The sequence below is a fragment of the Malaya genurostris genome, chromosome 1 (genome assembly GCF_030247185.1).
Source record: "Malaya genurostris strain Urasoe2022 chromosome 1, Malgen_1.1, whole genome shotgun sequence".
NCBI classification, from domain to species: Eukaryota; Metazoa; Arthropoda; class Insecta; order Diptera; family Culicidae; genus Malaya; species Malaya genurostris.
This window is the reverse complement of record NC_080570.1, coordinates 129,173,510-129,197,457: the sequence shown is the minus strand read 5'-3', so window position 1 is coordinate 129,197,457 and position 23,948 is coordinate 129,173,510. Positions and strand designations below refer to the sequence as shown.

Sequence of the window (23,948 nt, the reverse complement as noted above, 5' to 3'; positions counted from 1 at the left end):
GATGTTGCTTCTGCCAACCGCTTGAAATCAAAGAAGTTAGAGTAGCTATCCACGATGAGAATATAATCGCCGTCACGGAAGTGAAACAAGTCTGATGCAACTGTTTGAAATGGCAGGTCCGGAACTTCTTTAGTAATGATAATGTTCTTTACGTTACTACGCTGATGATGCTGACACACGTTACATCCCTCGACCAACTGCTGAATATCTCTGTTCATGTTTATCCAAAATAAAATTTGTTTTGCTCTTCTGATACTACTTTGAACGCCTGGATGACCACTATGCACTGTTTCGAGCATCTTCTTTCTTAGCGTGTTTGGAATTACGACCTGATTCGATTTGAAGAGAATACCGTCGTAGACACTTAGCTTATCTCTGAAACACCAATACTTCCGTATAACCGGCGGGACATCTTCTTTGTTATTAGGCCATCCATTTAGTACCGTTTCCGTCAGGAGCTGCCTTTCTAAATCCGTTTTTGAGTGCTCTCTTAGCTCCGAACCAGCTTTCTTAGACATTTGCAGTATTACGTGAACTTCCAATTCCTCCTGATTTTGTTCTTGTATAGGATTTTTTACATCCCGACTCAAAATGTCTGGGATTGGAATATCGCGTCCTTTTTTGTAAACCACCTTCGGGTTGTACTGAGAAATTTCAAATCGAATTCTTCGCAATCTCGGTGGAGCTCGGCTTTTTAAAAATTGACTCCAAGGGTTTATGGTCCGTTTCGACAATAAGTTCCTTTCCATAAACATACTAATGGAACTTTTGACAGGCAAATCTGATAACGGCTGCTTCCTTCTCGATTTGTGGATAGTTCTTTTCGGCTACAGAAAGGGCTTTTGATGCATATGCTACTGGCCTTTCATTTTGTATTAGCACTGCTCCTAGCGCGTTTGAACTGGCATCGACTGACAATGTGACTGGTTTGTTGACGTCGTAGAATGCCAAAACTGGTGGTGAGATCATCAAATTTTTAATATCTTGAAAAGCCTTTTCTTGTTCAACCTCCCAGACCCAGGCCGCGTCTTTTGCCAGTAACCGTCGCAAAGGTTCAGTAATTTTTGACAAGTTCGGTACAAATTTTGCAAGATAAGTAATCATTTCTAGAGCACGTTGGAGTTCTTGCTTGTTCGTTGGTGTGTTTAGTCTCCGCACTGCATCCAATTTATCTGGATCTGCACTTAAGCCATCTTTGGATACCAAGTGACCCAAGAACTTAGCTTTTGACTGATTGAATACGCATTTCTCCTTGTTTAATTTAAGACCCTTTTCATGTAGTCTTCGAATGACGTTTTCTGTAATATCCTTCAATTGAGATAAGCTTTCCGCATGAATGAGAATGTCGTCCATCGAATATTCAACACCATCGAGTCCATCTAGAGTATCTTGCATGATTTTCTGGAATACTTCAGGAGCAGAAGCTAATCCAAACGGAAGCCGCTTGCAGCAATATCGTCCCCAGGGTGTTCCAAATGTCAAAAACTTTGCCGTACGATCAGTTACCGGGATCTGCCAAAAGCCCTTCGTACAATCAAGAATCGTGAAATACTTCGATTTTGACAATCTGGTAGAGATTTCTTCGAGAGTACTCAATGGATGATGACGTCGCAGTAGGTTTTGGTTTACCTGAGAAGGATCAATACGGATTCTTAGTTTTTGGTTACGCCTTACTAAAACCATTGCGTTTACCACTGGTGTTGGATCATGAATTCTTTCAATGACACCTAGTTTCTCCATTGAATCAAGCTCTTTTTTTACTGCATCACGAATGCTATGCGGCACATGTCTCGCTGGTCTCATCTTCCACTGTGGGTTATCGATCAAGTCGATGTCATAAACGTAATTTTTTACACAACCCAGACCATTGTAAATATCGCTGTCATTGACCTGCACATCATTCACTCGTGCTATGAGCTGCTGCGCTATGCACGTTTTTCGCCCCAGTATCGGAGTGACGGTTTCCTTGACTATCTTGAATGAGATTCGGCTTGGTCTTGTTTTAATATAACATAAGGTTCAGCCTCGCCCAAGACTTTCATTTTGTGATTTGAAAATGTGACTAACCATTTCGTATTGGACTGTTGCAAGGGAAGTAATTTCAAACTTTTTGCTAGACCCAACGGTAGCACCAGAATCTAGCTTAGCAGAGAATGTTTTGCCTCCCACTCTCACTGTCTGGTACCAATCCTCTCCTTCGGTCTCAATAGCTCCAATGAATAATTCCTCCTCTGAATCACTGTTATTTTTTTCCGATATCGTGTGAATAGTCGGTTTTCTTACGGTATTTTGGATTTTACATTGTGCGGCGAAGTGCCCCTTGCGGCCACAGGATCGGCACTCCTTTCCATATGCCGGGCAGGAGGATCTCTTGTGTTTTCTCACACATCTTCCGCACTGTATTACTTCTGTGTCACTGTTATCGTTTGATTTTTTCTTTAACACTTTTACTGCGTCAATTTTTTCTTCGGCTATCATCGCTCTGGACTGCATTGCAGTTAGTTCATGGTTGCGACATAATTCAATCGTCTTTTGCAAGGTCAACTCGTCATTTAGCAGTTGGGGGACCAATTGTAAGTATTTCACGCCAATAATTATCCGGTCTTTAACCAATGAATCATGTAGCACACTAAAGGAACACTTCTTAGCTTGTTCCTTCACTCTAGTAACAAAACAATCAAAAGATTTGTCTTCGTTTTCTCGGCGAAAACTCAGCATCCACGACCTGGACCACCCGGACCACCCGGCCGCTGCCGCACACACAGCCGAGAAACTACACTGCTCCGTGGGCCTTCCGCGAGGGTGGGGCAAACCCCCCCGGAACGTCGACCACGGCCCCTTCTTACACTGCACCGACTTCACCAAATTTCCAATCACCACTCGCGCGAAACCGGCCTCCCGGATCACCGATCGCTTGACCCGGCTCCCACCGGACCAACACCTGCAACCATCCCCAGAAAACAGAACCGGGACCAGGAACCCGGCCCGACACCCGGAAAAGTCACCCGTCACCGACCCAGCACCTAAGCGGCCATCCGCCGGGGGTGCTGCCCCCGGGGATGTTACCCGCAGCCCGAAGCTGTTACATCAAACCCAGACCAACACAGATAAAAATAGATATTTTGCCTTAAGCTTAGCAAATCTATGAAATGTATAACATGTAATGTACTGACTCGATGTAAAAACTCCTCCTTCCCTATAAATCCCTCACCTTATACTTCCCAACCACCCCCAAATCCCGACCCCAAACTGTTACAAACCCGGTGAACGACCAGAATTAGGTTAAAACCGGGGATAAATAAACGATATAATAATAATAATAATTGTCTTCGTTTTGAACGATCTTATTGAATGTATAACGCTCATATGTTATACACGACTTTGGAATGAAGTACTCTTCAAACTTTGCTTTTATTAGCACTAAGTTATTCTCCTCTTCTGGTCGCAAATTAAACGTGTCGAAAATCCTAATGCAGTCCTCACCAATCGCACTCAGAAAGGTGGCAGATTGGACTTCTTCTGATTTTTCCACCAGCTGTGTCGCTGTTGCGAACCAATTAAACTGTCGTACCCAAGATTTCCATTGTGCTGACATGTTTTCACTCAAAACTAACGCTTTTGGTGGTTTGAGTCCCGCTGCTGGCGATGCCGCCATTTTGTTACAGGAGTGAGATAAACCGCTGCTGTGAAACTATACTATTATTTTAGTATAAAAATCAAAATTTGGTGTATTGCGAGCGTGAAGTTAAAAAAATCATTTTCTGCTTCTGATTTTAGTTCACTGGTCTCTAACAGGCAGACTTGTACAATAGATATCACCGTTACTCGACGGAACGAATAAAACGCGCTTCTGACACCATGTAAGACGTGTGTAGGAACTGTCTTTATTTAGATTAAGGTGTGTATACCAAAGGTTAGCTTAAGATAAACTTATTTCTAAAGGGAGTGCTAATATGTCACTTGTTACACCATCTTTCCAGCAATTTTCTGATCCCGGCTCGAAAAAACGGAGTCCTCTTTTGACGCTATCCATGAAGCAATCCATTTTTCCAACTCTTCGAAGGATTGAAAATGTTTATCTGCTAGGCCGTGTGCCATCGAACGGAATAGGTGGAAGTCAGAAGGGGAATACTTTTTGATCACTTTTGCGACGTGAGGCCGAGCGTTGTCGTGTTAGAGGATGACTTTGTCATGTCGCAATCTCTGCGCTAAAAATTAGGAAAGAGATTTTAAAAAATTGTTCTGTTCATTGTCGGGAGGGTATACATTGGTTTTAATTTTTATGGAAATATTTTCTCACACTTCCAGTTTTGGTATCATCCGGTATTCTTAAGTATTTGCTTGTTAAAATGCTTCCATTTCATATATTTCTAAAATTTGGAGGATCACAAAATTTCATGTTTGCCTTTCTCATATAGAAAGGCTATGAAATCGCTGTGAAAACCGACTTTACCATATACCAATCGACTCAGTTCATCGAGATCACAAAATTCAAATGAAAGGTCTTATGATCCAATAGACTCCCGATCAACAAGGGATAACAAAATTGTATCTGGGGTTGTTTCGTTTTTTCTATCTAAATTAGTCATAATCTTTACCTCGTTAATAGTTGAAATAACAATAATTATAACTCAATTTAACCTGGGTGATAACAAAATTGTTACAAACCCTGATATGTAAATATCAATATTATATCTAAATTTGTTACAAATTAAGTACGACTTTTCAGCTGTTATTACCCAGTTTTGGGGGGAAAGGCTTTATCGTGCAAATCTAAGATTTCGCAAAGTAAGATAAAATTGCATACTTTTAGGCGATTTGATTTGCGATAAAAAAACAGGAACAGTCAAGCGACTGGTTTCGAACCGGGAAGTTTTGAGTTGTTTTCGGCTTATACTGGCCGATTCAGTCACGAGTCAAAGACGAAACGTAAAGAATAGTAAAAACGGTTATGTGCCCTAAGCACAAACATAGGCTAACCCCTAAATGACCAAATCTGAATCGGCCAGTATAAGCCGAAAACAACGTTTTCGTTCGGCACGTCAGGAAAGACGTGGTACTTCGGTACCAATTGAATAAGTGTTTTGCAAGTAGCATTAACTTTACATCTGCTTAGCGGTTCAAGTTGAACTGTTTAAGTTTGCAATAAGCAGTTCAATTTGAACTGCTCTGCACTGACGAGTCAAAGACGAAACGTAAAGAATAGTAAAGGGTATATTTGATTAAAATGTGCACTTAATTTTCTCGGAGATGGCTGAATCGATTTTCGTAAATTTAGATTAGAATAAAAATTCGTTTGAAGGACAGTGAAAAATCAGAAAAAGTGTATATAATATCGATTCAAATAGCAAGTTTTTATGATTGATGATCAACCATTTGCCATTAGTTTGCGATATTTGCAGCCAGAAGCCCCGCAAGTATTGTACAAAATCCATCAAAATTGAACTTTCATTCCGTTTTGATTGTTTGATATCTACCTAGATTGACTCACAGAAAAATGATTCAAATAGAAAGTCTCATAATGCGGGTCGGTCGCTTTAAACTCTACATTGCAAATTTCCAATCCCAGCTCATGGTTCCGGATTGGAAGTAATCAAAATACTACGAAATGCGACTATCATAAATTTTTCAGATATGGATAGATTGAACTTTCGAAGGTGTTGTGCAATAAATCGTTTTTGTCTGATTCATGAATTTAAAAATGTTCATGCAATGACATAGATGACAACGGGCAAAATTCGATATCTGCAACTTCGATTACTGCAATGTAATATTAACAAAATTTTTTATTTAGAACTACGTAAAAAATCATCAGATCAACATAGCATAAAGTACAGCAAGAACTAAACATAAATCGATACGAATTTTTTAAGATTTTTTTTCTATTTTCAGCACATCCGGGGTCCGTTAAACTAAAATCGCTATTTTCAATCTGCAACTAAAAGACCTATAAATAGTGAAAGTCACTTTTGAAGACGTTTTAAAATTTTTAACACTTATCACTCTGTGTTTTCGGAAACAAATATCGGCCACCGATAAAATTGAAGAATTTAAGCATTCGTTTGACTCCAAGCTTGTGAAAATCATATCTAAGGAAACATTGCAGAAATCAATGAACTAAGTCGAATGCCATATCACTTTTTTCAATATTTATTGGTCGAGTTTTAAAGCTTTTGCCTTACCTTTCTTTTTTCATAAGAGAAAAAGCGCAAAATCATCTTGAAAAATATTTATTTTCAATTTAAAATTAAAATTTGAATAAAAACTTTACACAACTTAAGTAGGAATTACCTAGGAACGTTCGCAAAATTCAAAATTTAGGCGGTTATTTCAAAATCAAATATCAAACTATTGTTTTCAAGAGCATCATCAGGTATGTGAAATTGGAAAAAGTGTTTGTTACTGCTCTTTATTGAAGCATAACATTTTTCGGGTTGAAAGTCAGAAACCTGATCGACAAAAGTGCTTATGGACGCATACAATTTATCTGAATTTCATTTGGATCCGTCTTCCGATTCCGGAATTACAAGAAAATATGTGCAAATTTATGAAAAAATGCGGACTCAATTTTCTTGGAAATTTCCTAACCGATTTTCACAAACCAAGAAGCAAATAAATGGTTTTAAAATTCTTTAAAAGTTCCCAAAACGCTGATCCAGATCCGACTTCCGGTTCCGGTATTACAGTGCGATTAGTGAAAATTTTCAATTTCATGAGCATTTTTTTCACAAGCGATGGCGAAACGAGGTGCACATTTTTATAAAACTTACAACTAAATTCATCTAGTTGACAGATCTTGTTAGTTTGTGAATATATAAAACTTCTTTAGGACTACTAGTCCTCGGTTTCCGTTTTCGAAAGCACCGACGATAGTGAAGAAAAACTCCAAAAACGGAACTCGCTTCGATTTCTTAGTAACGATTGAACCGATTTTCACAAATCATGATTGAAAATAAGCTCTCGTTCTCCTAAAATAAGCTGTGCAATTTCATTCAGATTCGACCGGTTCAGAAATTATAGGGCGATGAGTGTCGAAACATTCAAATCGTCATTCAAAATGACGATGCAAAACTGGTGCGTGCGGCTTTGCTCGGTTCACAATGTGCTTTGTACAATTTCGTATAGCGGGCAGGGTTGCCACATTAAAATCTTCATTTTTCAGGTGAAAAATATAAAAATTTGTAAATCTTCTATTCAATTTGTACCTACTTGTACCTCACAAACTCATGATAATGATGCTTTTCTATTAAAGTGTTTACTTTCTCATATAAAAATATTTGCAATTTATTGAAAAATTGACTAGTGAAAATTGGCCCGGAAGACTTAGTTAGAAAGCAACTTAGCTGTAAAGCTTGCTTCAGATAGAATTGGAACAAAGACAATTGCCTGTATGTCAGTTATTTATTATTGAATTCAAGATCTTCTTGTATACAAATGTAGCGTTTTCTTCAAACTTTTAAGAAAAAATACGGATAAAATTATTCGTCACGGTTTCGAAGGAATTCTCGATTTTTTCCTGTAACACGGCACACCTTCTTCGTCCATCGTTTTAGCTGTCTTATTCAACCAGGTCGTCATCTGATTGATGTCTTTGACAACCTTTCCCTTTGCCTTGAGTCTCCTCTTCATGATTGCCCTGTATTTCTCAATAGGGCTGGGTTAAGGGGGCAGTTGGGTGGGTTAAGGTTTTTCGGAACAAACTCGGCCCCTTTCTCTGCATACCATTCTTGAACGGCTTTGCTGTAATGATAGTGATGGTCGTGGGATCGAATGAACAGCAAAGTTCGTTTTTGGAGACACTCTTTTTGGTACAGTTCCGATGTCATGGTCTTATTTGTAACGAAAACTTTCGTTTTTTTTTGCCACAGCTACAAATGCCCAGCCAAATCAAAAATTTTCTTGCAAATTTGTCGCCAAAAACAAATTTAAATTTGGCTGGAACATCCCTCCGAGCCGTTGCCAAGTAAAATTTTTGACCTGGGATTTCCCCGAAGTCAGCCTTGACATAGGTTTCATCGTCCATCAGAAGACACCCGTCGAACTTGGTCAGCACCTGGTCGTATAGTTTCCGAGCACGAATTTTGACCACACTATTCTGTTTTATGGTCCGATTTGGCTGTTTGCTAGCTCGATACGACTTGATGCCTTCCCGGAGTCGAGTTCTCCTCACGGTATTATGGACAGCACCGAATTTTCTGGCCAAATCACGGTCCGACAGATTAGGATTCCCGTTAATCGTCTTCAAAATCTTACCACGCAGTTTCCGGCCGACAGTTCCACTCCGACGATTGGTTTGAGGCTTCCGAATCGTCGTCAATGTTTCCTTATATCGTTTGATAACGCGCCTGGGTATTTCTGGGCAATTTCAGCTGTTTAGCTGGATCAGGGTCATTTCGCCGAAAGCCATTTCGCCGAAAGCCGTTTCGCCGAAAGTCGTTTCGCCGAAAGGGTTATTTCGCCGAATGTCATTTCGCCGAATGGGTCACTTCGCCGAATGCCATTTCGCCGAAAGCCATTTCGCCGAAAGGGTCATTTCGCCGAATCCTGAAATCGTCTTGAAATCGTAATTAGAATTAATTTAAATTAAAGACAAACGAAAGATGATATCGTTAACGCCCGTTTTGTTAACCTACAATTGTACTTCTTGAATAATGATTGATTATTGTACTCTTGAATAAAGATTGATTCATGAACCTCAGAAAGTAGTTCCCAAGAAAACTTGTTGACTATTAGCTAGTAAGGACCAAAGCAATTGCATAGGTGTATCTACCAGGCAAATGTAGGTGGTATTTTCCGTTTATTAAGTAAAAATGAAAAAAATATCTAATGCGGCTACGCCACATCGTTTTGGTTCATGTGCTGTCCGACCTCGCTACCGCTCGTTCGGACCTAACTAAAGCAAAGAAACCTAGCTTTGAGTAGACCGGGCAAACGAGGCGGTTACAGGTTTGTATGCAAGAGGCCGCCGCTTCCGACGGCGGGTCGGCGGCCGACTCAGCTGGCGTCGGCTCGGCGGCTTTGTACCGCCGAGCCATCTTAGCTTCGGTTATGTGGCTGCGCCACATCAGGTATACAGGTGACATAACATGCAGGAGATATGAACCTTTCGGCGAAATGACCCTTTCGGCGAAATGACCCTTTCGGCGAAACGACTTTCGGCGAAATGACCTATTCGGCGAAATGACTTTCGGCGAAATGGCATTCGGCGAAACGACTTTCGGCGAAATGGCTTTCGGCGATATGACCCGCTCCCGTTTAGCTAGCCTAGATGCGGACCACAAAGGATTTTTCAAATAACTGTGCACAATTTTTTCCCTTCTTTCGGCTTCCATGATGATTATTTACAAAGTAGAGTACGCACCTTCCGAGCCACCACAGTACCCTTGAAGGACCCCCTTAAAGTACTTTAATGTACATTTTGAGCTTCATTCTTCGACTACATTTGCGACATGTTTTTGCCAGTAGCATTGATCTCAAAAAGGAAAAGCCTTACCCATAAGCTAGTAAAATTTCCAAGAAATGCCTTTCAGAGCAAGCCTGAAGTGAAAGGCCAATTTTAGTCATGTTTGAATCCATTTAAAGCAAGCATTGTATTAGGGCGGGACTGGTTGATAAAAGGTTGACTTTGAAACATGATTGCCTTTATATGGGTAGCTGATTTTTAAATCTAACCGAGCCAAGTCATTGAATCGTTTTTCTCTTATCGTTGAAATATATTGGGCACAGACACAAATTTGACATAACTCGCATTTGAAAAATATTCAACTCACGCATTGTTTTGTCGGTTACGTCACTTTTACTAATATATCTTCGGAACCGAAAGTGACAGCTACTTGATCTTTAAACTTGATATACAATTCAATAGTAGCTTTCAACCGAGCTTAAGTTAGTTATAATCGGTTAACCCGTCGCGGAGAAAAAATAAATGTGTTTTGTCGGTTACGTCACTTACGCCTTTATATCTTCGAACTTGAAGTCCAGAGGTCTGCAGAGCTCCAACCAAAAATCGGTTTCTCCAGTAATTCTGTTACCTTTCTACAAAGAACGGCAAAACGCAGGTTTAGATAGTTTAATGAAAACTTCTACTACTTCCTTCAGCTTTTATTTATAGTCCAACTGACCTTCTTTTCAATAGACTACTTGTGATAGACTACTTGTGATAGACATACTTGTGATAGACAATAGACTACTTGTGATAGACATACGCACCACCGAGCCACCACAGTGCGGTTGAAGAACCCCCTTAAAGTGCTTTAATGTATCCTTTGAGGTTCCTGTTGGTTTATCATTCTTCAAATGCGTTTGCGTCGTGACTTTGCCAGTAACGTAGATCACGTAGTGGGAAAGCCTTGCCCATTGTCTCTTGCTTGTAAAAATTCCCAAGAAATCCCTTTCCGAGCAAATCAATTTTAAGCCTTCAGTGAACGAACAATTTTAGTAATGTCGGAATCCATTTGAAGCAAGCATTGTATTAGGGCGGGGCTTGTTTATAAAAGGTTTACTTTGGAACACGATTGACTTTGCATGGGTAGCTGATTTTGAAATCTAACTCAGCCAAGTCATGGAATCGTTTTTCTCTAAGCGTTGAAATTTATAGAGCACATGCACAAAATTGACATGACGCGCATTTGTGAAATATTCTACTCACGTGATGTTTACACAATGCAAAACTCTGTGCTTTGCAAGTCCCAAAGCTGTAGAAATTCAATGTTTGAGCACTCCCTTGGTGGTAAATGATTCCAACTAAAAGAAATAACCGGAAAAAAGTGAGTTAGTGCGGTTCCATGTCATGAATCCACCAAATAGATAGTGTAAACTTTAAACGAAACTCATTTTTCACTGCACTTACCCATTGCACACATGCGGCATCGGATCCGGTCCCAACCCCCCGCCGTACAGCAGTAAAACCAAGCTTTTCTCATCGTTACCCTCGGTCACATACCCCCCCCCCCCCTCCCCCCTTCCCCAAAAAAGAAAGCAAAAGTGAGATCCCGCAAGAGAACGCAAATGCTACTGAATTTACATACAATAAATAACCATTTAACTTTTGGAAAGTTTATTGAAAAATATTTGCCTCCACGCCCAGGAGCCCAACTATTCTCCCTGCACCACCACCATTCCCTCTACCGGGTTGGTTGGCAACCGGGAACGGGTTATCTCAAGAAACCTGCCCGCTTACCCCTACCAGGAAACAGGTCGTACGGGCATAACCACAAAGCGATAGAGCTTTTCCGGGATCCTGTAGTGTGTCCGCTTCTGCTCCATCCTGCACCTGAAACAGCACCACATCCGACTCCGATCCCAGAGTGGAGTTACACGGCGGTAGTTCTCTATTTCTCTGTCTTCAAGTACCAAACCCAAAGCAACCCGATTTCTTCTGTCGAACAGCACCGGGCTTCAGAACTCTTTCGGTTTCTTTCAATTTTTTTTGGGGCCCTTTGGAATGAAACATGAACGTAAGTCGATCTGGAAGTTGTGCTCAAGTGGCCGGGAGGGTGGAACACAAAACGGAGAGAAGTAAAAGAAAAACTAACCCAAACTCAGTCACCGGAGTGTAGTTCATAAATTTAAATTTTCAAAACCAAGCGGCGACCTTTTTTTCTACTACAACAACTCCGCTGCCAAGAAAAGAATTTTTCCGGGACCAGCGTGACAAAGGATGCAAGGGTCGGTTTTTCCTGCCACCGGGTCGGAGAAGAGTTGTAAATCATTCAGAAGTAACGGATCGAAAGTTTACCCACAACAATAACACGGAAGTAGTGGGCGAAGTTTTTCTTAATTACAAACATTTATTTACGTTTTTCCCAAGACGCATGTAGTTTCCACCGGTAAGATATCGAGTGAGCGAAAATCAACTCTAATTGTTATGCCAGACTGCGAAAAAGAACTGCATGTGGATTGCTGCAAGTGGATCGAGTGAATCCACCTTCCCCCGGAGGGGAAGGCACACAAATTTCTGAACCACTTCGGGTGAATTATTTCCCCCTCCCTCATCACCAAACACTCGTTCACCTTCTGCTCGCAGCAAAGCCCCATTCAACAGAGCAAAAGTTTCGACACCGCTTTTTTATCGCTTTCCAGGCGTTGCTGAGTCGAAAGCTTAACGGGGAGAAAAAATGCTGTGACCGTAGTAAGTACCGAGCACAGGTAAGTAGGCACTTCCGGTAGTGGGAAAGTGCTTCTCTCAAGCGGAGAACTTTTCTGCGAAAAATTATTCGACGATAATTTGCAATTTGAAGTTGTTCGTACGCGCAGTCCACGGGGGTGGCTTTGCTTGCCTGCTTGCCTAGTGCTGATGTCGGTTGGGGAACATCCTGTTCCTGTGCCATAAACAGTGATAAGCCGGGCGGTGTGTGTGTGGGAATAACATGAAAACACAAAAGGGAATCACTTTTACAACTCATTGACTCTGCAGGCCTTATCGAAAGAAGTTCCGGAAAGAGTTTGGTTTATTGGAAAATTTTATTTATAATATTATAAATATGATTTCTTCTCTATTGTAACACTCAAAAAAGATGTATAATTTCTTCAACAGCCCAAGTAAAACTTGTTCATGTTCATGTTTTACTGAACTTAATTGGGTATTCCCGCTTATGATGCGATCATTGGTTATAAGCTCAAAACAATTTATAATAGAGCTATTTTACTAACAGTCATCTCATTAGTAGGAGCCACCGTGTCGTTTTTCCGATTACTCGAGTTTTAATCAATGGATTGTGATAAAATCGGATATTTGCTTCGGTTTTTAAAAGCTCTTAGAACTTTCAACACAGTTGACGGTTATTCCCACGAGCGAAATTCCGAAAAAAAATCGGTTGCCTCTTGTTTTGGCAAACGGCGCATAAAGTAAATCTACTACTTGCTTGTGTGCCCTTTCCTACAGCGCTAACGTTCCGCACCAAGTCGTGACACCCATGCCCGATCAGATGCACATAACAAAATCACAACACAAGTATACAAACAGTTGATATGTATAACAATTTGTGTTATTTTGAGATATTTAACAAATAAAAACAGTTGAAAATTTAAACTTATGATAACAATATAGTAACAAAATCAGTTATGATGTTTTATTTTCATTTGCAATACTCATGATAACGTTCACTTATTGGAAAAATGAGTTCTTCCGTTGCATTATATCGAAATATAATGATCAGAATTTCAGAAAACTAAAAGAAGAAACCAGATCACTAAATAAATTATTCATTTAATAAAAAAAATCATTCAACAATTTCGGATTGAAAGCATGCTAAAAGTTGGCTGTGATATAGTTTTTCTGTGTTAAATTTGCCATCTTATTTATTACAACTATTGTTATAAATGTATGCTTTCGGATTTCTGTAGTTATAACAAATTCAATAATAATTGTGATACAAACGTTCTAAAATCTGTTACGATTTTGTTCCCTCTAGAGTCTTTTTTATTTTAACAGCTTACCAGCTAAAAATATTTCCAAATTTGTTACAAAATATTTCTTAAATAAATTACTCCAGTTGTTATACTTCTGTTATTACCATTTGATCGGGTTGAAACTAAATGATTTGACCGTAATTGCGGATTATAACACTATCATTTATGGCCCGTAGAACTGACGATTTGAATATGTATTCTCTCTTTTGTATTCATACTTTATAAATTTTCCGCACTTATCGCACTGCGAATGGAGCGAGCGATGGACATAGTAGACCAAACAATTAAAATCCTTCGATATTTCCGGACACAGAAGGCTTCACTTTTTCCGTCCGTCCTCCAGCAAAACTGCACACAGTGCAGATCAATTCAATACTGAAAAAATTTTCGAGAAGGGTTTTCATTTTACGTGATTTCGTTTGAACATTTCTTCAAAACAGCGTCTCTAACGACTACAAAAATAACAACATAAAGAATTTTGAGGTTAACTATTTCATTTAGAATAATCATTTTTCATTTTTCGGATCTATTTCATGAATTTTTGTCTCTCTCATATAGAAAGGTTATGCGATCACTATGAAAACCGACTTTTGAACCGAGGCCAAGTATCAGATACCATTCGACTCAGTTCGCCGAGTACACAAAATGTAGGTGTGTGTGTATGTGCGTAAGTGTGTATGTAACGTTTTTTGTGCTAACTTTTCTCGGAGATGGCTAAACCGATTTTCACAAACTTAAAAAAAATGTGCCAAAAAATCAAAATATTTCTACTAATTTTTCTCAGAGATGGCGTGACCGATTTTTACAAGCTTCAATTCCAATGACGGGTCTTGTCGGGTCGGGACGGCAAAACTTGTTAATTTCATCTGTAACCGACTTCCGGTTCCGGACTTATAAGGTGATTAGTGCAAAAATTCCTTTTTAAAATTACTTATTCACTTCCCTCAGAGATGGCGTGAGCGATTTCAACAAACTTTAATTCAACTGAATGATTTTATGATCCCATACAAAACTTCTGAATCTCATTTGGATCGGTTCCGGATTTATAGGGTAAAGTGTGTAAAAATTTGTATACCATAACTCAGAGGGGCGAAACAAAAAGCGTAGAAAAAATTCTAAACTGACCCAAAAACTAGTCCATTCGATAGTCATTATCAGTTGACGGCCAAACAAACTGATTTCGGCTATCCTGGTTCTTCATCTCACTCATTTTTCTCAGCGATGGTTCGACAAATTTTCACAAACTTAGGTTTTAATGGAAGGATCAGGGATCTTGTACGGAATTCCTGAATTTCATCCGGATCCGACATCTGGTTCTGGATATATAGGGTAAAGTGTGTTAAAAGACCCTTAAAGAGTCGAGACAGAAAACATGAAAAATTCTTAATCGGCCAAACAACTACTCCAATCGGTAGTCATTATCAGTAAACGGACTACTTAACTGATTCTGGTTAATCTTTCAAGAATCGAAGAAAAAACTATTTTGAAGAATACCACAGTTTGTTTGATATGAAAAAGACATCATTACACCACTAGGTGGATTAAAACAGGTTTTTTCTGTTGCTATTTACTTTTCGAAAAATTTTACTTACACGCAAACGACCAGCTGCTGAATGATGTATGTTATCGTGGGGATCATTTCAGGCTTTCAGAAGGTGGTATTTTCCACGATATTGATCGCTGTTCAGAGCATTTCTCTCGAAATCCGAAGCAGCCGAATGCTGACTTCATTTGCACTCGTTTGATGCGATCTTTGCAATGCGAAAAGTTTACAAAGTTAATTAAATTATTCTAGATTTGCACTAAACTAATGATTGTAACCTTAGATTTTTCAAAAAAGTAGTCTTAATAGTTCTCTAGATAACATTTAGAGCCATTAGGACGGCTGATTATGTTCTTTTTCTCCAATGCAAACGACCAGCAGTAGGATGACGCAATCGCTCAAGCTGCTCACAGTGCCAGTTGATTCCAAACTGAATTAATTTGGGCTACGAAGCTTTCTTTTTACGTGATTTCGTTTGTAGCTTTTTAACAAATGGCAATTCTGGCATTCAGAAGGGTCAAATTATGGAATTCTCTACGATATTAAACACTGTTCGGAACATTTTTCTCGAACAAATTTAGCACAGCAAAAAGTGCACAAAGCTAATTAAATTATTCTAGATTTGCACCGATGATTTTAACCTTCGATTAGCAAAGAAAGTAATCCTAATAGTTCATTAGATAACATTTAGAGCCATTAGGACGGCTGATTTTGTATAATGTTCCTTATCCTTTTCCACTTTTCGTTTTCCTTCCCTTCAATGCAAACGACCAGCAGCTGGATGACGCAATCGCTCTTGTTCGAATCGAAGCGCACACTGCGAACGTCCCACAGCAGCTATGCTTACAGAAGAACTAGTTGTTGTTTTTCTGCGTTTAGGCTTGAGACATAGACTGAAACTAGCAAACGTACAGCAAGGTCTGTTATTAACAACAATCCTGGAGTAATTTCGTTACACGTTCGTGTTGTGAAATTTTGAAAAAGCACCCAGGTGAGCAATAGTAAAGAAAGACGTAGTCCTAGGTCAAAAAAGATTTTTTTCAAATTCAACTATAGGAGCACTTGTTTCACTATTCACACAAGCATAAAGCTTGAATTTTACTCCAAGTCTTTTGAACCACATGTGAATTTTGTCGGAATAAACTTAAGGCTTGTAGTCTGATGTGATACAATCATCTTAACTCGTGGTGACCGTGGCGACATCTGCGAATGTGGTGATCGCGGTATCATCTGCCAATGTGTCAGCGGCCAACTCAGCTGGCGTCACCTCGGAGGCTTTTTCAATTGTCCAGGAGACATAAAAACAAATAGCTAATTACCCTTTCGGCTAAATGAACTCTTCGGCGAAACGACTTTTGACGATGGGACCCATTCGGCAAGACGTCTCTTGGCGAAATGACTTGCAGGCAAAAGGCAAACAAAACGTCTGATTCCGTATTCGTTTCCACTTTTCAGTTGCTGATGGGTTCCGCCAAATGCTGTAACTTTGAAGTTTAAATCTACTAGTGTCGCCATCTGTCTGAAATTTTTAACTGTCACTTTGTGTATCCTCCAGTGTTTCATTTTCATTCAAATTACGACCTAGCAGTAAGTAAAGCTGTATTTCTCATCAAAAAATCAATTGGAGAAAAACTCTTATGGTTTTTGGATGTCGTCTAAATACGTTACCGATTTCGCCACACATGGGCTGAAAAGTTCCGGGCCTAACACATAGATGGCGCTAGTTTTATTGCAGTCTCCTAACCTTTAAAAGACAGTTGTTAAAATTTCATGATATTCTATTCATTAGTTTGTGAGTTATTGTACTAAGAGCGACGCTACTTTTGTTATTTTCAGAACAATGGATCAAAAACAATTTCGTGTTTTTTAATTTTACACTGCTTTTTGATGGGAAAAAATACCGTTCAAGTGAAGCAATGGCTTGAAAAGGGCTATGGAGACTCCGATCCTTCAGAAACAACAATAAAACGTAGGTTTGCTCGTAGAGACACCGATGATGCAGAATGCATCGGACATCCTTTAATTAACTTTGTAAACTACAAGAAAAGATCCACAAAATCGTTTTGATTGATCGAAAAGTGAAGTTACGTGAGTTAGCAGACATTGTAAAGATATCACAGGAACGTTTTGGCTTTATATTGCATGAGCATTTCACTATGAAAAGGAACGTTTTGGCTACCGCGTTTGCTCACTGTTGACCAAAAACGAGAACATGTTGATGATTCTGGGCAGTCTTTGACCATGGTTAAACGTAACAAACCTGGAATTTTTGCGTCGATATGTGACAATGGATGAAACATGGATTCATCACTTCACTCCGGAAACAAAACGATCATCATTTGAGTGGACAGCAACTGGTGAGTCTAGTCCAAAGCGCCCGAAAGCACAACAATCGGATGGAAAGGTTATGGCTTCGGTATTTTGGGTGGTGTAATATTTATCGACTATCTTGAGAAAGGAAATACCATTAACAGTGAACATTATATAGCGTTATTGGAGTGTTTGAAGGTTAAAATTGTGAAGAAACGACCGCATAAGGAGTGTATCGAAAATAAGCTATCCACATACATTTGTGTTTTACGCATGTATTTGTGATGATTTTTTAGGCTCAGATCACATCATGCTGTGCGTTTGGCTGTCAACTTTCGTTTGTTTACTTGTTTGTGCGGTTGAAATTCTGCGTTTTCAAAATGAAAATTAAGGTTGAACATATGGCTAAGTGAGAAGGGTATTACTAGGCGAAAATTGGCGAAGCAGCTTGGAATTCATCATGCCAGTGTTAAAACCACCATTAATAAGTTTGGGGAACACTATTCGTTGGATGAGCTACCAGGAAGAGACAGAAAACCCGGTTCTTCCAACCCGAAACTGGACCCGAAAGTGGTGTCTTTAATCATGAAGAACAAATCAATGTCAATACGTGATTTTCGCCAAAAAAGCAGGAACGAGTGTCGGAATGATCCAGCGTATCAAGAGGTGAAATCACCTGAAGACCTACAAGAAGCAGAAAATCTCGAAACAAAGTGTAGACCAGAAGAAGTGAGCAGCAACAAGGGCCCGGAAATTGTATTCGCGTCTTTTGCAGTGTCCAGATGCATGCGTTTTGATGGACGATGAGACTTATGTGAAGGAGGACTCGAAAACCCTTCCAGGTCCACAATACTTTACTGTCGTCGTTGAGGAGAATGTGAGCGATGCGGACAGGTCGATTCAAGTGGAAAAATTCGGTCGAAAGGTACCGGTATGGCAAGCAATATGTTCCTGTGGTTTGAAATCAACCCTTTTTTTGCACTACCGGTATTATAAATGCAGAAATCTATCAATCTGACTGTCTCCAGAAGAGATTGCTGCCTTTATCTAAAAAACATAGTACACCTCCACTGTTTTGGTCGGATTTAGCGTCGGCTCACTATGCCAAAACCACTCTCAATTGGCTTGCGGAAAAGGGTATAAATTTCGATGAGAAAAATATCAATCCACCAAATTGCCCTCAGCTTCGACCAATCGAACGTTACTGGGCAATCGTGAAGAGGGTCTTCAAGAAGACTGGTAAGGCAGCTGGGAACATGCAGGAGTTCAAAAAAATTTGGACTCAAGCGTCCAAAAAATGCGATGCAACACTTGTCCGGAACTTGATGAAGAGCGTTCGATCAAAAGTTCGAAAATTGGTGAAGGAATAACTTAAATTTCATCCGGTTTTCATTACGCTCAAGTTTAACCTAGTACAATAAAGGATCAATTTTTAGTTTGAATAGAATATCGTTTTTTATCATAATTGGAAAGAAAATTTTGTGAATAGCTTATTTTCGATACACTCCTTATAGCGAAGAAAAAAAACGAAGCATCGCACAAAGAGGAAAGCGCACTTCTTTTCAGTGTCGAATAGACAGCATTTGAGTGTGTGCTTGTGGTTAAAGCAGCTGGCGCGAGTGAAACACATTCTCTTCGCATGCTTCGCTCACACTCGCTCTCGTCTAAATACACCCAAGTGACCACTGGCGCGTGTTGGTGAGCGAACACTTCCGTGAACTTCAATTAATAGAGAGTAGATCTGGCCTTGCCATGAAAAATTTGCAAGGAAAACCGAAAATTTTACGATGAATTGTTTTATTTTGCTGATTTTGCGTGTCCACGCTTCTTCTACGCAAACCATAAACCAAAGTGCTCACCGGCGTGTACACCTCTGTGAAAGTATCTGCATCCACCTCAGAGAATTTATTAGCTAATGCTCTAGCACTTTGGTGCGATTCAGTAGAAGAGGTAGAAATAAATAAACAAACGCACTCATGATGCGTGCACACTTTATACAACAGTGGTGTATATATGTGAAAGAGAAGAGCTCTCGTTGAAGTTGTCAGTGCGAGGGGAAAAATTTTGCTTGCTCTTCATCACACAGAGGAGATGGACATCTCTGCCAACGACTACTGTACTGTTTGCAGACCCGGAAAAAATGCTCGCCGGTACGAAATTTCGCACGAACAAAGAGGTTATCGTTGAAACTGAGTCCAGTTTTGAAACAAAAAAATCGTGTTCTCTTTCTTAGACCCGGGACTTTTCAGCCCATGTGTTATGCTGAAAAAAAATGCGGCAAAGAGTAAATCGAGTTCGAGAATATTTCAAAATATTGAGCTATATTTCGCTCTAGAAAAAAAGGCGGGTGAGTAATGTCACAGACATAACTGGAGGACGTGAATACGAATAAAACTGACATATTTCTTTCTCACTTCCGGATAGAGATAATCATTCGTATTAGATTGTGTATATTTTGCAACTTTCATTGCTTCGCTTCCAGAATTTTAACGATGCATCTATACTACAGTACGACTAATTGACGGCAAACATATTCTACCATACAATTAAATAACGCGGAACAAATACAGTTTTGTAGATTTAGATACTAGTAGAAATACTCAAAATCCTTTGGAAATATTTGAGTGGTTCTAAAAAACTGCTTTGCGTAATTTGTCCAATGTTTATAATTGCTAAAGTTTAAGAACTAATATATGAATCTGGGGCACGCTCCGAATTCAGCTGCAAATTTTCGGAATCTAGATCAAAAATCCAGGACATAAATTTAGTTCTAGAAGTAGAAAACTGAAGTTATTTTTAGAATTTTCCAAATTGCGTTATAGAAATAAATTCTGAACTTGAATTCCAAGTCTTAATATAGGAACTGTATTCAGTTCCAGCATCTAATTCCAGAAATCATGTCCACAATTTAGTTCCAATATATAGGTTCTGAATTCTGGAAATGAATGCTGAGACTGAATTGATGAATTAAATGCTGAAATTCAATTCAGGAATTAAAGTTTTGAATTCAGTTTTTAAATGAAGGTTCGGTGTTCAGACTCAATACACCCAAACCTCCATTTACGTAATTTATATATGTACATATGTATTAATATACGTACGCATGTGTGCAACTATTTGTATTTATTTATACATATAAATATTGGTGAAGTAAAAGCGATCATTTATATGTATAAATATATACACATATATGTAGACGGGTGAGTGTGTAAGCATACATACATACATATATATGGTTCGTAAATGGAGGTTTGGGTGTATTTAGTTTCAGAATCCAGATCTAAAATTCATATCCTGAATTTTATTCATGAATGCTGAAAAATCCTAAATCATATCTCTGGATTCGAATCCCTGAATAAGCAACTGAATTTGAAACCATTTTCAAAATCCTGAAATAGGATTCAGTTATAGAGTCATAGTTTTAAATTCTGAATCTGTGATCTGGAACGAAATTTTGAAATAAAAGTATGAAACTAAATTCGGAACTTAAAACTACAAGGATCAGCCCGATGGGGTTGTTCGAGCCATTGATGTGGAACAAGGAAACCAAAATTTCTAATGATCGACATTTTCAATTAATCGTCACACTTTTGAATCCGCAAATGCACGAGAGTCTGCGAACCCAGAATGTAGACTCTATTTGTCGCGATTTGAATTTGTTTTGTAGCCGACGAAATTACATCAATAGCCCAAATGTATGCAGTTATATGTTTGTACATGATTGCCATACGAATATCGATATTAAAGCTTCTCTTCGCCAAGCTTGTATTCAAGTTTTGTATGTAAGCAGTTATTTTTCTAGCGGTTCTCTACCTTTCTGCGATTTTGATTGAAGTGATAAACTTTTTCTCATTATCAATCGAGTTCATCTTATATAAATTATATATTAATCTTATGCACTCAAAAGCGATGCTTTCCCTTTGATATATCGCTTACTTCTTCAAAACCGTCGACTATGACAGGGAAATCCGGTATGCCGGAGATTTTTTGCAGACAAAATCGGACACTGCTAGCTATTAATCATTATTTCAATGATATACAATTAAAAAAAAACATGACTATGAACATTCAAATCAATAAGTAGAAATATTTCCAATCAAATGATGACATAATATTAATAATTGATACAAAATTGACTGAGCTGTAATTGTTCAAAACCTGACCACATTTTTCTTGAGTTTCTAATATATAGAAAACAAAAATGTGTTCCACATAAAAATAACTTCAGAATTCAGGTGGACCAGAATCTAGGTTCTGAGGTTAGTTCTTGAATTTAACTAAAAATTCAGTTCTCTACTACTGCTGGTTTATTGCTAGCCACGACGTCTGAATGCGAAGAAGAGCACCACCTGAGCAAATTTTTACCACCTCATTACCTGACCTGACTACCTCAAAACCGTCGTCATGGTGCGAAAAAGACAAGCAAACGAGATGAGTTTTCCTCGTTGTTTCCAAAAGTTTGAGAAAAAATAGATTTTGAGTTATTTATGGATATTTTACACTGCTGAAAATTTAATCACAAATTCCTGATTATATTGCTGATAGCATGGAGAAAAAATTATGTTGTTGCGTTAAGTATAACAAGAGATATTCACGATCAAAAACTTATCACTCTCCCAGAGGTTAAATTTTGAAAAGGCGCTCCATAGTAAAGTAAGTCGTATTCACGACAAAAATGGTATCGAAATCAGTTGTTTACTCGAGAGGCGCCTTGGGTGGTGATGTGAAGCAATTCAAATCCGTACTCGAAATCCCTCCAAGAAACGACCTAGTTCAAAATGTTTTTGGGACTATTCATCTGGCCAATTACAACAGACCCAACGATCATATTTTACCGGATCAGTTCAGAAACCGGGCCAAAACCGATAACTTGCATCGTTAGTGTTTGCAACAACCGACGGCAGCGGCTTAGCGATCGCGACGACAACGGCAGTTCTCAACAACCAACAGCCTTAGATATGTGAAACTCTCGACGACGACGACGACGACGACGACAGCAACGGCTGTTGTCGGGGATTAGAAGTCTAATTTATTGACTGGGCGGTAATAAATAACGATTTCACGAGCAACTCTTTCGACCGAGCGGCAGTTCGACAGCGAGATACGCGAGAGCCGTATCCATTAAAAAGACGGATCAGCTCGGCGTTACGACACTGAAAACCGGCTCAATTAGTCACGCAACGCCCATCGTGAGCACTAGTAGCGAAAGGTGTGACAATCGGGTTCCCCGTTCTTCTAATCAAGGATTACGCGCCATTAATAATTTTCCAAACAGATGGATAGGAGCACACATTGTAATTTGTCGACCGTATCGAGGCTCCATGACACGATTGGCACGGCAACAGCGGCTTCGGTCGAAACTGGGTCCGCGCGCGACAGAATTCGAACAATGTCGTTCGTTTTTATGCAACGGAATGCCATCTCTCGACTTGAAGTCAATCTTCATAAATTAATTGACATCTTTACGACTCGCGCATCGCTTCCAATTCCGTATCCCGCACCGTACCTGAACGCGATGGCCGATGGGACGACGGGCCACCACCCCGGCGGATGACGGCAATTGACGAATGGATGCTAAAAATAAACCATCATCAAGCGCAGTGACGGCAGTGACAACGGTTTGAGTCGCACCATAAACAGCCCCATTATTAATTGACATGTGTGTATTTGTGTTTGTGTATCTGTATGTGTCTGTATTTGCCTATCTTGACATGGACGAATGTGGGCAGAACCGTACAACGTAAGCTCGTCAAGTGTTCTAGTGGTTATGAAATGTTAATTAAATCCTGCCGCCACTTCTTTCCGCACGATGAAAGTGCGTACCATCGACCATCAACGGCGCGCGGGTGGGTGGGGGGATGGCTGATCCCGGTCGCTGTCTTCCCGGGTCTTCCGGGGTGGCGCTTTATCGTTTCACATTTATGAGATTAAAAGTTTCAACCGGGGGAGCATATTTTTAATCGGATTGTGAGCAGCCGGTGGCAAGTGAGATCTGAATAATGGCTCCTCATGTACACTTTCACATGAGTGTAAACTGGAATGAGGCACACCGGGTTTTTAATAGTGGGCGGTTAAAGTTGAGCCGTCCGGGGCTGCAGAGAATTTCTATGCTTTCTATTGGGTTGGATTTCGATTAGAAGTTGAAATTTCAGCTGAAAAAAAGGTGAATTGTTTCGTTTAACATTTACGGGGAAATTGTAAGCAACTCGATAAAAAATAGTTGGTTCTTTGTGTTTAACATGTTGATTTGGTATGCGTGTATTCTGGATTCTGGAACTGAATTCTGCAGCTAAACTCCGAATTCTAAAACTAATTTCTGAAAGTAAGAGCAGAAATTTTGGGAACGGAATTCCATTCAAAAATCCGTGTCAAATTTTTCCTTATATTTTATTTAACCCTGGTTTCAACCTTACAATGGTCGTTCACCGACGAATCCTAGTGCCTAGAACTGCTCAAAATTTCCGGACTTCTTTTCGATGAAAGTAGATTAGTATTTGTATAATACTGATATCCATTTTCAGAAACACAGAAGTTACTTGTAACTAATTTTCAACATCTGTGGTTGTGTCAGCATTTAAAGCTTATAGTTTGATAGTTGAAGTCTTAAGTCTAAACCTGGAATCTCGACAACTACGGAACACTCTTAAAGCTCCGGGCTCAAAGTCCAATCCTTACAATCCAGACT

General features: G+C 39.4%; 2 protein-coding genes across 5 annotated transcripts in view; one reads left to right on the top strand and one right to left on the bottom strand.

The window, feature by feature from the left end:
• Positions 1 to 23,948, top strand: part of LOC131425765 (uncharacterized protein DDB_G0283357) — a 505,552-nt gene that overhangs the window by 395,694 nt on the left and 85,910 nt on the right. The gene's annotated exons all lie outside the window — the stretch shown is intronic.
• Positions 757 to 3,655, bottom strand: LOC131428145 (uncharacterized). The gene is made up of 4 exons (XM_058591852.1): positions 3,615 to 3,655; positions 2,068 to 3,079; positions 1,693 to 1,974; positions 757 to 1,629 (listed from the first exon to the last, which is right to left on the bottom strand). Exons 1-4 carry the CDS (start codon positions 3,653 to 3,655, stop codon positions 757 to 759), a joined length of 2,208 nt encoding a protein of 735 aa, XP_058447835.1.

Excerpts from the sequence above, each read along its gene's own strand:
- LOC131428145 (XM_058591852.1), bottom strand. The coding sequence starts at position 3,655 with ATGGCGGCATCGCCAGCAGCGGGACTCAAACCACCAAAAGC. Across the intron at positions 1,975-2,067 it reads CAACAGTCCAATACGAAATG|ATAGTCAAGGAAACCGTCAC; the intron begins GTTAGTCACATT and ends ATCTCATTCAAG. Across the intron at positions 1,630-1,692 it reads TTCATGATCCAACACCAGTG|GTAAACCAAAACCTACTGCG; the intron begins GTAAACGCAATG and ends GATCCTTCTCAG.